A 12,983-nucleotide genomic window follows, 5' to 3' on the forward strand; every position below is an offset into this window, starting at 1 on the left:
AAAGTGGAAAAGGCATTTGAGGAAATCCAACACGTTTTCATGATTGGACTGTGCTAAGTCGCTTCACTTGTGTCCAACTCTGTGTGCTCCCATGGACTGCAGCCCACCAGGCCCCTCCATCCATGGATTCTCCAGGCAAGAACACTGTAGTGGACTGCCATTCCCTTCTCCATTTCATGATTAAAAACACTCCACAAAATACAAGTAGAAAGGAATTTCCTCAGTCTAGTAAAGACATCTTAAAAAAAAAAAAAATGTATAGCTGTCATTATACTTAATAGTGAAAGATTGAATGCTTTCTTTCTAAAATCAGGAACACAAGGGTATCTACTTTGACTATTTCTATTCAACACTACATTAGAGATTCTACGCAGGTAAAGCTAGGCTTTGCATTCATGTGAAGTCACTTCCACCAGACTGCCAGTCTCCTCTGTCCATGGGATTCTCCAGGCAAAAATACTGGAGTGGATTTCCATGCCCTCCTCTAGGGGATCTTCCCAACCCAGAGATCAAACTCACGTCTCCTGGGTGGCTTCCATTTGCAGGTAGGTTGTTTACCACGAGCACCACCTTTGGCAGTATGTGAACCATGAACTTCCAGATGTACAAGCTGGATTTAGAAAAGGCAAAGGAACCAGAGACCAAACTCCCAGCATTCACTGGGTCATAGAGAGAGCAAAGAAATTCCAGAAAAACATCTACTTCTGCTTCACTCACTACACTAAAGCCTTTGACTATTGGGATCATATAAACTGTGGAAAATCTTAAAGAGATGGGAAAACCAGACCACCTTTCCTGTCTCCTAAGAAACCTGTATGCAGGTCAAGAAGAAACAGTTAGAACCGGACATGGAGCAACGGACTAGTTCCAGTTGGGAAAGGAGCAGGTCAAGGCTGTATACTGTCACTCTGCTTATTTAACTTCTATGCAGAGTACATTATGCAAAATGCCAGACTGGGTGAATCACAAGTTGGAATCAAGATCACCAAGACTAAAAAAAAAGATTACTGAGAGAAATATCTACAACCTCAGAACCTCAGATATACAGATGAAAAATGGCAGAAATTGAAGAGGGAAGAAAGAGCCTCTTGAAGAAGGTCAAAGAGGAGAGTGGAAAAGTGGGCTTAAAACTCAACATTTAAGGAACTAAGATCATGGCATCCAGTCCCATCACTTCATAGCAAATAGAAACAGAAACAGTGGAAACACTGACAGATTTTATTTTCTTGGGCTCCAAAATCACTGCAGATGGTGACTGAAATCATGAAATTAAAAGACACTTGCTCCTTGGAAAGAAAACTATGACAAACCTAGACAACATATTAAAAAGCAGAGACATTACTTTTCTGACAAAGGTCCATATAGTCAAAGCTGTGGTTTTTCCAGTAGATATGTATGGATGTGAGAGGTGGGCCATAAAGAAGGCTGAGCACCAAAGAATTGATGTTTTTGAAATGTGGTACTGGGGAAGACTCTTGAGAGTCCCCTGGACTACAAGGAGATCAAACTAGTCAATCCTAAAGGAAATCAAGCCTGAATATTCACTGGAAGGACTGATGCTGAAACTCTAATACTTTGGCCACCTGATGCAAAGAGTCAACACATTGAAAAACACCCTGATGCTTGGAAAGATGGAAGGTAGGAGGAGAAGTGGGCAACAGAGGATGAGATGGTTGGATAGCATCACTGACTCAGTGGGCATGAAACGGAGCAAACTCTGGGAGATAGTGAAAGACAGGAAAGTCTTGTGTACTGCAGTCTAAGGGGTCACAAGGAATCAGACATGACTTAATGACTCAACAATTCAACACTCTATTGTTGTATTGTACCACAGGTCAGTAGGTGCCCAATATGCTACTGGAGATCAGTGGAGAAATACCTCCAGAAAGAAAAAAGAGGGTGCCATGTAAGGCCACCCAAGATGGATGGGTCCTGGAGCACACAAGGTTTTGTTTGTGCCCTCCAAGAGTCTGTTCCCCCAGTCTTGATCACATGGACCACAGCCTTGTCTAACTCAATGAACTATGAGCCATGCCATGTAGGGCCACCCAAGACAGACGGGTAATGGTGGAGAGTTCTGACAAAACATGGTCCACTGGAGAAAAGAATGGCAAACCACTTCAGTATTCTTGCCTTGAGAACCCCATCAAAGGTATGAAAAGGCAAAACGACAGGACACTGAAAGATGAACTCCCTAGGTCAATAGGTACCCAATACGCTTTCGGAGATCAGTGGAGAAGTAACTCCAGAAAGAATGAAGAGACAGAGCCAAAGAAAAAACAACACCTAGTTATAGACGTGACTGGTGATGGAAGTAAAGTCCAAGGTTGTAAAGAGCAATATTGCATAGGAACCTGGAATGTTAGGTCCATGAATCTAGGCAAATTGGAAGTGGTCAAACAGGAGATGGCAAGAGTTAACATTGACATTTTAGGAATCAGTGAACTATAATGGACTGCAGTGGGTGAGTTTAACTCAGATGACCATTCTATCTACTACTGAATCCCTTAGAAGAAATGGAGTAGCCATAATCGTAAACAAAAGAGTCTGAAATGCAGTACTTGGATGTAATCTCAAAAACAACAGAATGATCTCTGTTCGTTTCCAAGGCAAACCATTCAGTATCACAGCAATCCAAGTCTATGCCCTGACCAGTAATGCTGAAGAAGCTGAAGTTGAACAGTTCTATGAAGACCTACAAGACCTTCTAGAACTAACACCCAAAAAAGATGTCCTTTTCATTATAGGGGACTGGAATGCAAAAGTAGGAAGTCAAGAGATACCTGGAGTAACAGGCAAATTTGGCCTTGGAGTACAAAACAAAGCAGGTCAAAGGCTAACAGACTTTTGTCAAGAGAACACACTGGTCATAGCAAACTCCCTCTTCCAACAACACAAAAGAAGCCTCTACACATGGACATCACCAGATGGTCAACACCAAAATCAGATTGATTATATTCTTTGCAGCCAAAGATGGAGAAGCTCTATACAGTCAGCAAAAACAAGACTGGGAGCTGACTGTGGCTCAGATCATGAACTCCTTATTGACAAATTCAGACTTAAATTGAAAAAAGTACAGAAAATCACTAGACCATTCAGGTATGACCTAAACCAAATCCCTTACAATTATACAGTGGAAGTGACAAACAGATTCATGGGATTAGATCTGATAGACAGAATGCCTGAAGAACTATGGATGGAGGTTCATGACATTGTACAGGAGGCAGTGATCAAGACCATCCCCAAGAAAAAGAAATGCAAAAAAGCCAAATGGTTGTCTGAGGAGGCCTTACAAATAGCTTAGAGAAGAAGAGAAGCTAAAGGTAAAAGAGAAAAGGAAAGATATACCCATTTGAATGCAGAGTTCCAAAGAATAGCAAGGAGAGATTAAAAAAAGCCTTCTTCAATGATCAACAAAAGAAGTAAGAGGAAAACAATAGAATGGGAAGGACTAGAGATCTCTTCATGAAAATAAGAGATACTAATGGAACATTTCATGCAAACATGGGCACAATAAAGGACAGAAATGGTATGGACATAACAGAAGCAAAAGATAATAAGAAGTGGCAAGAATACACAGAAGAACTACACAAAAAAGATCTTCATAACCCAGATAACCAGGATGGTGTGATCACTCACCTAGAGCCAGACATCCTGGAATGAGAAGTCAAGCGGGCCTTAGGAAGCATCACTACGAACAAAGCTAGTGGAGGTGATGGAATTCCAATTAGGCTATTTCAAATTCTAAAAGACAATGCTGTGAAAGTGCTGCACTCAATACGCCAGCAAATGTGGAAACTTAGCAGTGGCCACAGGACTGGAAAAGGTCAGTTTTCATTCCAATCCCAAAGAAAGGCAATCCCAAAGAATGTTCAAACTACTGCACAATTGCACTCATCTCACATGCTAGCAAAGTAATGCTCAAAATTTTCCAAGCCAGGCTTCAATACTACTTGAACCATGAAATTCCAGATGTTCAAGCTGGAAAAGGCAGAGGAACCAGAGATTTAATTGCCAACATCCATTGGATCATTGAAAAAGCAAGAGAGTTCCAGAAAAATATCTACTTCTGCTTTATTGACTACCCCAAAGCCTTTGACTGGGTGGATCACAACAAACTGTGTAAAAATCTTAAAGAGATGGGAATACCAGACCACCTGACCTGCCTCCTGAGTAATCTATACGAAGATCAAGAAGCAACAGTTAGAACTGGACATGGAAAAACAGACTGGTTCCAAATAGGAAAAGAGTACATCAAGGCTGTATATTGTCACTCTGCTTATTTAACTTACATGCAGAGTACATCATGTGAAATGCCAGACTGGATGAAGCACAAGCTGGAATCAAGAAGGCCAGGAGAAATATCAATAACCTCAGATATCCAGATGATACCACCCTTATAGCAGAAAGTGAAGAGGAACTAAAGAGCCTCTTGGTGAAAGTGAAAGAGGAGAGTGAAAAAGTTGGCTTAAAACTCAACATTCAGAAAACTAAGATCATGGCATCTGGTCTCATCACTTCATGGCAAATAGATGGAGAAACAATGGAAACAGTGACAGACTTTATTTTGGGGGGCTCCAAAATCACTGCAGATGGTGACTACAGCCATGAAATTAAAAGACATTTGCTCCTTGGAAGAAAAGCTATGACCAACCTAGACAGCATATTAAAAAGCAGAGACATTACTTTGCCAACAAAGGTCCGTGTAGTGAAAGCTATGGTTTTTCCAGTGGTCATGTATGGATGTGAGAGTTGGACTATAAAGAAAGCTAAGCACCAGAGAACTGATGCTTTTGAACTGTGATGTTGGAGAAGACTCTTGAGAGTCCCTTGGACTGCAAGGAGAGCCAACCAGTCCATCCTAGAGGAAATCAGTCCTGAATATTCCTTGGAAGGACTGATGTTGAAGCTGAAACTCCAATACTTTAGCCACCTGATGTGAAGAGCTGACTCACTGGAAAAGACCCTGATGCTGTGAAGGACTGAAGGCGGGAGGAGAAGGGGACGACAGAGGATGAGAGGGTTGGATGGCATCACTGACTCGATGGACATGAGTTTGGGTAAACTTTGGGAGTTGGTGATGGACAGGGAAGCCTGGTGTGCTATAGTCCAATAGGTCGCAAAGAGTCGGACACAGCTATGCAACTGAACTGAACTGAACCCGGGTAAATTAGGAAAGAAAAAAAATACCCAGTTTATAAAAGTAAGACTATCTTATGTGTAGATGACATGATTCTGCATGTTTAAAGTCCTAAAGGATACACACCACACACACACACACACACACACACACACACAAACCGATTAGACTAAGAAATGAGTTCAACAAAGTTGAAGGATAAAGATCAATATGTAAAAATCAATCCTATTCTATACATTAGCAGTGAATAAACTCAACTGAAATTAATAATTTTCCTCACAAAAGCATCAGAAAGAATAAAATATCAAGGAATAACATTAACAAAAGAAATGCAAGAACTGTACAATGAAAAATAAAAAATATTGTTGAAAGAAATTAAAGAAAATTAACATAAATGGGAAGACATCCCAATTTCATGTTTTGTAAAATTAAATATTGCTAAGATGGCAGCACTCCCCAAATTGATCTATAGATTCAGTATAATCTCTATCAAAAATATCAGCTGCCCTTTTGGAGATACTGACAAACAGTATTGGCATAAGGACAAACACACGTCAGTGGAATAGAATTGAGAACCCTCAATACACCTTCTTACATTTATGCTCAACTGATTTTTGATGCAGGTGCCAAAACAAAGTACTGTAAAAAGAACACTTTTTTCAACAAATGGCACTGAGACAAATGGATATCCACATGCAAAAGAATGAAGTTAGACCCCCTCCTGACATCATATACCACAATTCATTAAAAAATGAACCCACACTGGCAGAACACGTGTAGGGGTGGGGTGGGAGCTTTACTTCTGGTGGCAGGGTCTGGGGAAGGGGCAGTAGGCCAGCTGCAAAGGTGGTAAGAAGCACCTGAAGCAGACCAAGGAGCTGGATGAAGATGATGGGGCATTCAAGCAGCAACAAAAAGAGAAGCAGAAGGGGAGTTCCCTGGTGGTCCAGTGGTTAAGAATCTGCCTTGCAAAGCAGGGGACGGGGGTTCAATTCCTGGTGGGGGAACCAGGATCCCACATGCCGTGGGGCAATTAAATCCACGCATGGCAACTAGAGAAGTGTCCACCCTGCCCCGAAAGCCAGAGCACCGCAACAAAGACACAGCTCGCCCAAAGAGCGAGAGAGAGGCAAAAGAAACTGGAGAAGCTAAAAGCAAAGGCTGCAGGGAAGGCCCTCCTGGAGAAAGTTAGAATTAAGAAATCTGTCAAAAAGTAAGCTGGGGGGCTTCTTTGGTAGTCCAGTGGTTAAGAATCCACCTTCCAATGCACGGGATGTGGGTTTGATCCCTGGTCAGGGAAGGGGAACCAAGATCCCACATGCTACAGGGCAACTAAGCCTGTGAGCTGAGGAAGACGCAGTGCAGCCAGGGAAAACAAAACAAAACAAAACAAAAGACCACTTTTAGGGACTTCCCTAGTGCTCTAGTGGCTAATACTCTGCTCTCCCAATGCAGGGGGCCTGGGTTCGACCCCTGGTGGGGGAACTAGATCCCACATGCTGCAACTAAGATCCAGTGCAGTCAAAAAATAAAAATACATATTAAAAAGAAAAAAAAAAAAATGAAGCTGTTCTTTGTGCTGGAGGCAATGGTAATCCTTAATTCCACTCCTGATTCCCTGCCATAATGTCTATTGCCACCTAGACTTAGAATGAAGTGCTGTCTTGATGAAGCCTGCTACACATTTAAAAACAAACTTTTGTTAAGGTTTAAAAAAATGAAATCATACAGCGGCTCATCTTCTCTTTAGTTCTTCTCATTTAGCCATTTCCACCTTAGCTGTGAGGTCAGAGTAAACCCAGCCTAGAATCCAAAGTCTTCTTCAGTCTTTGTTCTAGCTCCAATTCTGTACTGCTCAGAATTAAACCAACTCATCTGGGGGAGGAAAAGGGACTAAAGATCTAAATATCAGAGTTAAGGCTTTGATATTAGAAGAAAATTAGGAGCAAATTTTCATGATCTAAGGTTTGGCAATGATTTCTTAGATATGACACTAAAAGTACAAGCAACAAAAGAAAAAAAAAAAGATAAACTACACTCATCAAAATCAAGTTTCTCTGCTTCAAAGGATATCCTCAAGAAAGTAAAAAGAAAATCTACAGAATGGGAGAAAACATTTAGCAATATTTTAAATATCATCATTACTATTATTTTATTTTAAAAATAAAAATATTTTAATATTTTAGTAGTATTTTAGTAAATAACATATAACTGATAAGGGACTATATTCAGAATATATAAATAACACAACTCAACAATAAAAAGACAAATAACTCAATTTTAAAATGAGCAAAAGATCTGAATAGGTATCTCTCCAAAGATAAATGAATGGCCAGTAAGTACATGAAAGATGCTTAACATTATTAATTACTAAGTTTAATTATATAAAAACCACAGTGACATAGCACTTCACATCCTCTAGGATGGCTAAAATAAAGCAGACAATAACTGGTGTTCATGAGGATATGGAGATACTGGAATCCTCATTAATTGCTGATGGGGATATAAAATAGTACAGCACTTTGGAAAATAGTTTGGCACTTCTTCAAAATATTAAACATATAGTTTCTGTATGACCCAGCAACTCTACTCCTAGGTATATACCTGACAGAGAGGAAAACATAGGTCCATACAAAAACTTGTTCATGAATGTCCAAAGCAGCATTATTCACAGTAGCCCCAAAGTGGAAACAACCCAAATGTCTATCAACTGATAAATGGATAAACAAAATGTGGTATATCGATCCAATAGAATACAAAGACGAATGAAGTACTGACTGACGCTACAAGATGAATGAACTCTGAAAACACTACACTAAGTAGAAGAAGCCAATCACAAAAAAGAACATTTTGCAGGACCCCATTTACATGAAACATCTAGATTTTGCAAATTACATGGATACAAAGAAAGAAAAGCCAGGTATTTTTTTAAATCAACATTTAAGATTACTAAGAAAATACTATTTATAAATAAGTCAAGGCCCTAGTAAAATGCCATACCTTGCCACATTGCTTGTAGGAAATTCCCTTTTGGTTACAGTACTCATAGATGAGGGCTGCGCCTTGCACACATAATTTAGCTTTCAGAGATTCAGGTTTATAATAAATCCCACTATGTATGACACCACTGTTATGTCCGGTCTGATGAATAGCTATGGAACAAGAGAAATACATTTAAGAGAAAGTACATACACGACTCATTCAAAACCCAAGAAGTGGGGGAATACAGTTAGAGTTGAAGCTATTAGAGACCACTATTTAAAACTCTGCCTGAGTTTGTTCTTCTGGTCAGGGCACTTGTAGCTCCCCCAGCAGCCAACCAGTGTCTGTGTCAGGTCCCTCAGCCCATCTCTGACTTCAGCTATGACTTTGGGGTACAAACCCAGCCCTCACCACCAGCAACCCACCTCAAGGGCCCACTATGGCTCTCTGCCTTTTGCCCCAGGGTGTTCTCTAGTCTTTGGGAGCAGAAGGACTCAACATCCCTAGGCACAATCCTCAAACAAAGGGGCAGAAGTTGAAGGGCACATGAGCACAATCCTGGGAAACATTAGGCGGTTTCTCAGATGTCTCAGTGGAATCAAGCTCACAGCTTCAACCTGGATAACACACCTTCACAAAGTCTTCCCTCCTTCCCTGTTTATTCTCCCTACCCACTGACTACTGCTTCCTTGGATAACCTCACAGATCATCTTTTTTTTTAAGTCACTCAGTCATGTCTGACTCTGCAACACTATGGATTAATATAGTCCATGAAATCCTGCAGGCCAAAATACTGGAGTGGGTATCCTTTCCCTTCTCCAGGGGCTCTTTCCAACCCAGGGATTAAACCCAGGTGTCCCTCATTGCAGGCAGATTCTTTACCAGTTGAGTCACAAGGGAAGCCCATATCCAATATCCAATATCCAAGTTCTAGTCCCAGGCTCTGCTTTTTGAAGAATCCAGACTGGGACACTAGCATTGACATTTAGATTTAAAGATGCAGAACTGACAACATGAGCAGGTGTTCAGGTTTATCGTTGTTCAGTTGCTCAGTCACGTCCTACTCTTAGCAACCCCATGGACCGTAGTACATCAGGCTTCCCTGTCCTTCACCATCTCCCAGAGTTTGCTCACAGGTGTTTGGGTTAAGCAACATGATAACATACATACCTAAATCTTTCTCCTTCTCCAGAACACCAATGGAAAGTGCTGGATGTCGCAGGATGAGTGCTCTGGCAGAGGCAAGCCCCACAATTCCGCCACCAATAATGACTATATCAAATGAGCTTTAAAAGAAAGCCATCTTTAAAGTAACACATGTTTACAATAGATTTTATCAAACTTCGCATTTTCATCACCAATGAACAACTAAACTATTAATTAGTAATCATTAAAATCAAATGTTTACTGGACTTTGTGATATTTGGCTTTAAAAATTAATCAGCTACAGCCAGCAGGCAAAATGGCTGGGTGCCCAAGCTTCTCTAAGTTTCCATTATACTCTGCAGAAGCTGGCTCCATCAGTAGTTACTCGGTTAAGTATCACACTCTCCCCTACTAAGTGTCAAAAATTCAAGTGCAGTATTCTTTTGTGCTTTTCTGTTTGTTTCTGGGTTTTTGCAGGTGGAGAGTTGGCCACATTGCACAGCATGTGGGATCTTAGGTCCCCAACCAGGGACCTAACCCACATTCCCTGCCTTGGAAGCATGGGGTCTCAACCACTGCACCACCAGGAAGTCCCTCAAGGGCAGTATTTTTGAGGACAAGTTAATATTAAGTCTTTAACACCTTAGTGTGCAAAAAGTCATAATTCTTTTATTCTGCTTAGAAGGAAACAGTGAAAAAATCAAACCTTAAGGAAATAAGTGGTCCAGAAATGGGCTCAGAACCAATTTTAGTCACGATAACGCTGATTACACAATTATTTAAAAAATTAGAAAGTGTATGTATAGTCTAACTCCACAGTGAGAAGCTTAAAAAATTACCATTAGCGTTGACCTCATGGTCAACAAATCTAGGTTTTATAGGAACATGCCCAACTTCACTTTTTCACCCCACTTGTTTTTTTTACTCCCTCTTGCATTATATTATTTCAATCTAAATTCTAAACATCATCTGTAAATATGCAATATGTTATTTCTAAAAGAGCTCTTTAAAACACACACAATGCTATTATTCTAGCCAAAAAATTTAGTTTTTAAATATCTGCAACTATTCACAATAAAACTTTAAGAAGAAAACACAGGAGAAAATCTTTGGTATCTATGGCTAGGTATCTAGGGCTAGGAACTTGAAGTGTTCACATCAAAAGCATAACCCATAAAAGCAAAAAATTGATAAACTGGACTTCATCAAAATTAAAAGTTTTTGCTCTGCAAAAGATTCTGTTAAGGGGATAAGAAGATGAACAAATTGGGAGAAAACACTTGCAAACCATGTATATGACAAAGGACTCAATTCTTGAAATAAACAAGTCATTTAGAGAATGGGCAAAAGATACAAACAAACATTTCATCAAAGAAGACAGATATAAACATGGCAAATAAGTACATGAAAAATACCTTTAGTCATTAAGGAAATGCAAACTAAAACTACAGTGAGATATCACTACACCCCTATCAGAATGACTTTTTTTTTTAAAAAGTGATAACACCAAATGCTGATGAAGATGAGAAGAACTGGATCAATTCACACATTACTGGTAGGAATGTAAAATAGTACAGCCACTCTGGAAAAAGAGTATGGCCTTTTTCTTAAAAAACTAAACATGTGCTTACTACATGTATAGCAACTGCACTCTTTGGCACATATGTGGAGAAAAACATTGTTCAAAAGAATACATGCACCCCAGTGTTCACTGCAGAGCTGTTTACAATAGCAAGTCATGGAAGCAACTGAAATGTCCATCAACAAATGAATGGACAAAGATGCGGTGCATATATACTATGGAATATTAGTCATTAAAAAGAAGACATAATGCCATTTGCAGCAACATGGATGAACCTGAACATTATCATACTAAGAGAAATAAGTCAGATAAAGACAAATATCATACATTGCAATTGGGCAATCTAAAAAAATGATACAAATGAACTTATTTACAAAATAGAAGGACAGAGAATGAACTTATGGTACCAAAGCGTAAGCTGGGTTGGGGGAGGGATATATTGGGAGTTTGGGATTGACAGGTACACACGCAATATTTAAAATAGATAACCAGCAAGGACCTATAGGGAACTCTGCTCAATATTCTGTAATAAGATAATGGAAAAAGAATTTGAAAAAGAACAGATACACGTATGTATATAACTGCATCACTTTGCGGTATACCTGAAACTAACACAACATTGTTAATCAACTATGCTCCAAAATAAGAAAAAAAAATTTTTTTAAAAACATGAATTCACTTGACATCAGATTTCTAACTTGTGACAATGAAATCCATAAGTCAATAGAGCTACTTCCTCGGTGGTCCAGTAGTTAAGACTGCACTGCTAATACAGAGGGTGAGGGTTCCATCCCAGGTTGGGGAAATAAAGTCCCACATGCTGCACGTTGTAGGCAAAACACAAAAAGCAAACAAACAAACAAAAGAAGCCAAAAACAATACAAAACAAAACAAAAACAACCAAAAAAAAAAAAAAACAAGAAGTCAATGACGTGGTAGTTTCAAGAAGAAAAAAAGGATTTCTAACCTACAGTTAAACTGTATCATTTAAATATGAGGATTCAATAAAGATATTCTTAGATAAAAAAGGCTACAGGAACTTTAACATGCAACAGACACTTCTAAAAATACTACTGTACCAAAATTTAATGAGTTATCAACTCAAGAAGTTAAATACAATAAGGAAAAACAAATATATAAAGATACGTAATATATAAAACGAACATATATATAACAAAATATAACAAAGAAGAAAAATCCTTTTATAAAGTAGACAAATCTCTGGCAATAGTAATGAGGAAAAAAGTGAGATGACACAAATAAATAAAACAGAATAAGGAAAAACATGTAAAGACATGACAATGATCTTAAACGTAAAGAACATCATGAAGATCTTTGTACTAATAAATGTGATAATGTAGATGAAATGGGGTGAGTGACTCAAGCAAAATTAGTGAGACAAGAAGAAATAGAAGTTTTGAATCAATTGCTATAAATTAGTTATCAAAAGCTTTCCACCTAAACACACACAGACGTGTGTAAATTTTACCAAAATTTCGAGGAATGGATAATCTCTATCATTGAAGATGTTCCAGAAAAATTTAAAAAGCTGAAAACTCCCTAACTCATTTTATGAAAGACCTATGACACACGTTCCAAAACTGGATGTTGGCGTTGTTTAGTCGCTAAGTCATGTCTGTCTCTTTTGTGACCCCATGGACTGGATCCTCTGTCCATTGAATTTCCCAGGCAAGGATACTGGAGTGGGTTGCCATTTCCTTCTCCAAGCGATCTTTCCAATTCAGGGATTGAACTCATGTCTCCTACTTGGCAGGCAGATTGATTCTTTATCACTGAGCCACTTGGGAAGGCCCTATAGTGATAAAGTGTTAGTTTCCCAATCATGTCCGACTCTTAGTGACACCATGGACTGTAGCCCGCCAGGCTCCTCTGTCTGTGGAATTTCCGAGGCAAGAATACTGGAGAGGGTTGCCATTTCCTTCTCCAGGGGATCTTCCCAACCCAGGGACTGAACCCAGGTCTCTTGCATTGCAGGCAGAGGCTTTACCATCTGAGCCACCAGGGAAATCCCCAAAACTGGATAAGAAATACAAAAAAAGCATATTCTATATAAGTAAAACTCAGCTGAAAGAATATAAAATAAGATACTATTTATCACAGCAACAAAGCAAT

The 12,983-nt window shown here is 39.3% G+C and overlaps 1 protein-coding gene across 1 annotated transcript in view; it reads right to left on the reverse strand.

Moving 5' to 3' along the window:
- L2HGDH (L-2-hydroxyglutarate dehydrogenase) overlaps window positions 1-12,983 on the reverse strand; it is a 49,046-nt gene that overhangs the window by 33,818 nt on the left and 2,245 nt on the right. Inside the window, exons 2-3 of the mRNA XM_020900977.2 lie at window positions 9,293-9,408; window positions 8,141-8,292 (exon numbers count right to left, since the gene is read on the reverse strand). Coding sequence (XP_020756636.2) covers window positions 8,141-8,292; window positions 9,293-9,408 — 268 coding nt within the window. The remainder of the gene's footprint in view (window positions 1-8,140; window positions 8,293-9,292; window positions 9,409-12,983) is intronic.

Source organism: Odocoileus virginianus, chromosome 6 (genome assembly GCF_023699985.2).
Source record: "Odocoileus virginianus isolate 20LAN1187 ecotype Illinois chromosome 6, Ovbor_1.2, whole genome shotgun sequence".
Classification (NCBI taxonomy): domain Eukaryota; kingdom Metazoa; phylum Chordata; class Mammalia; order Artiodactyla; family Cervidae; genus Odocoileus; species Odocoileus virginianus.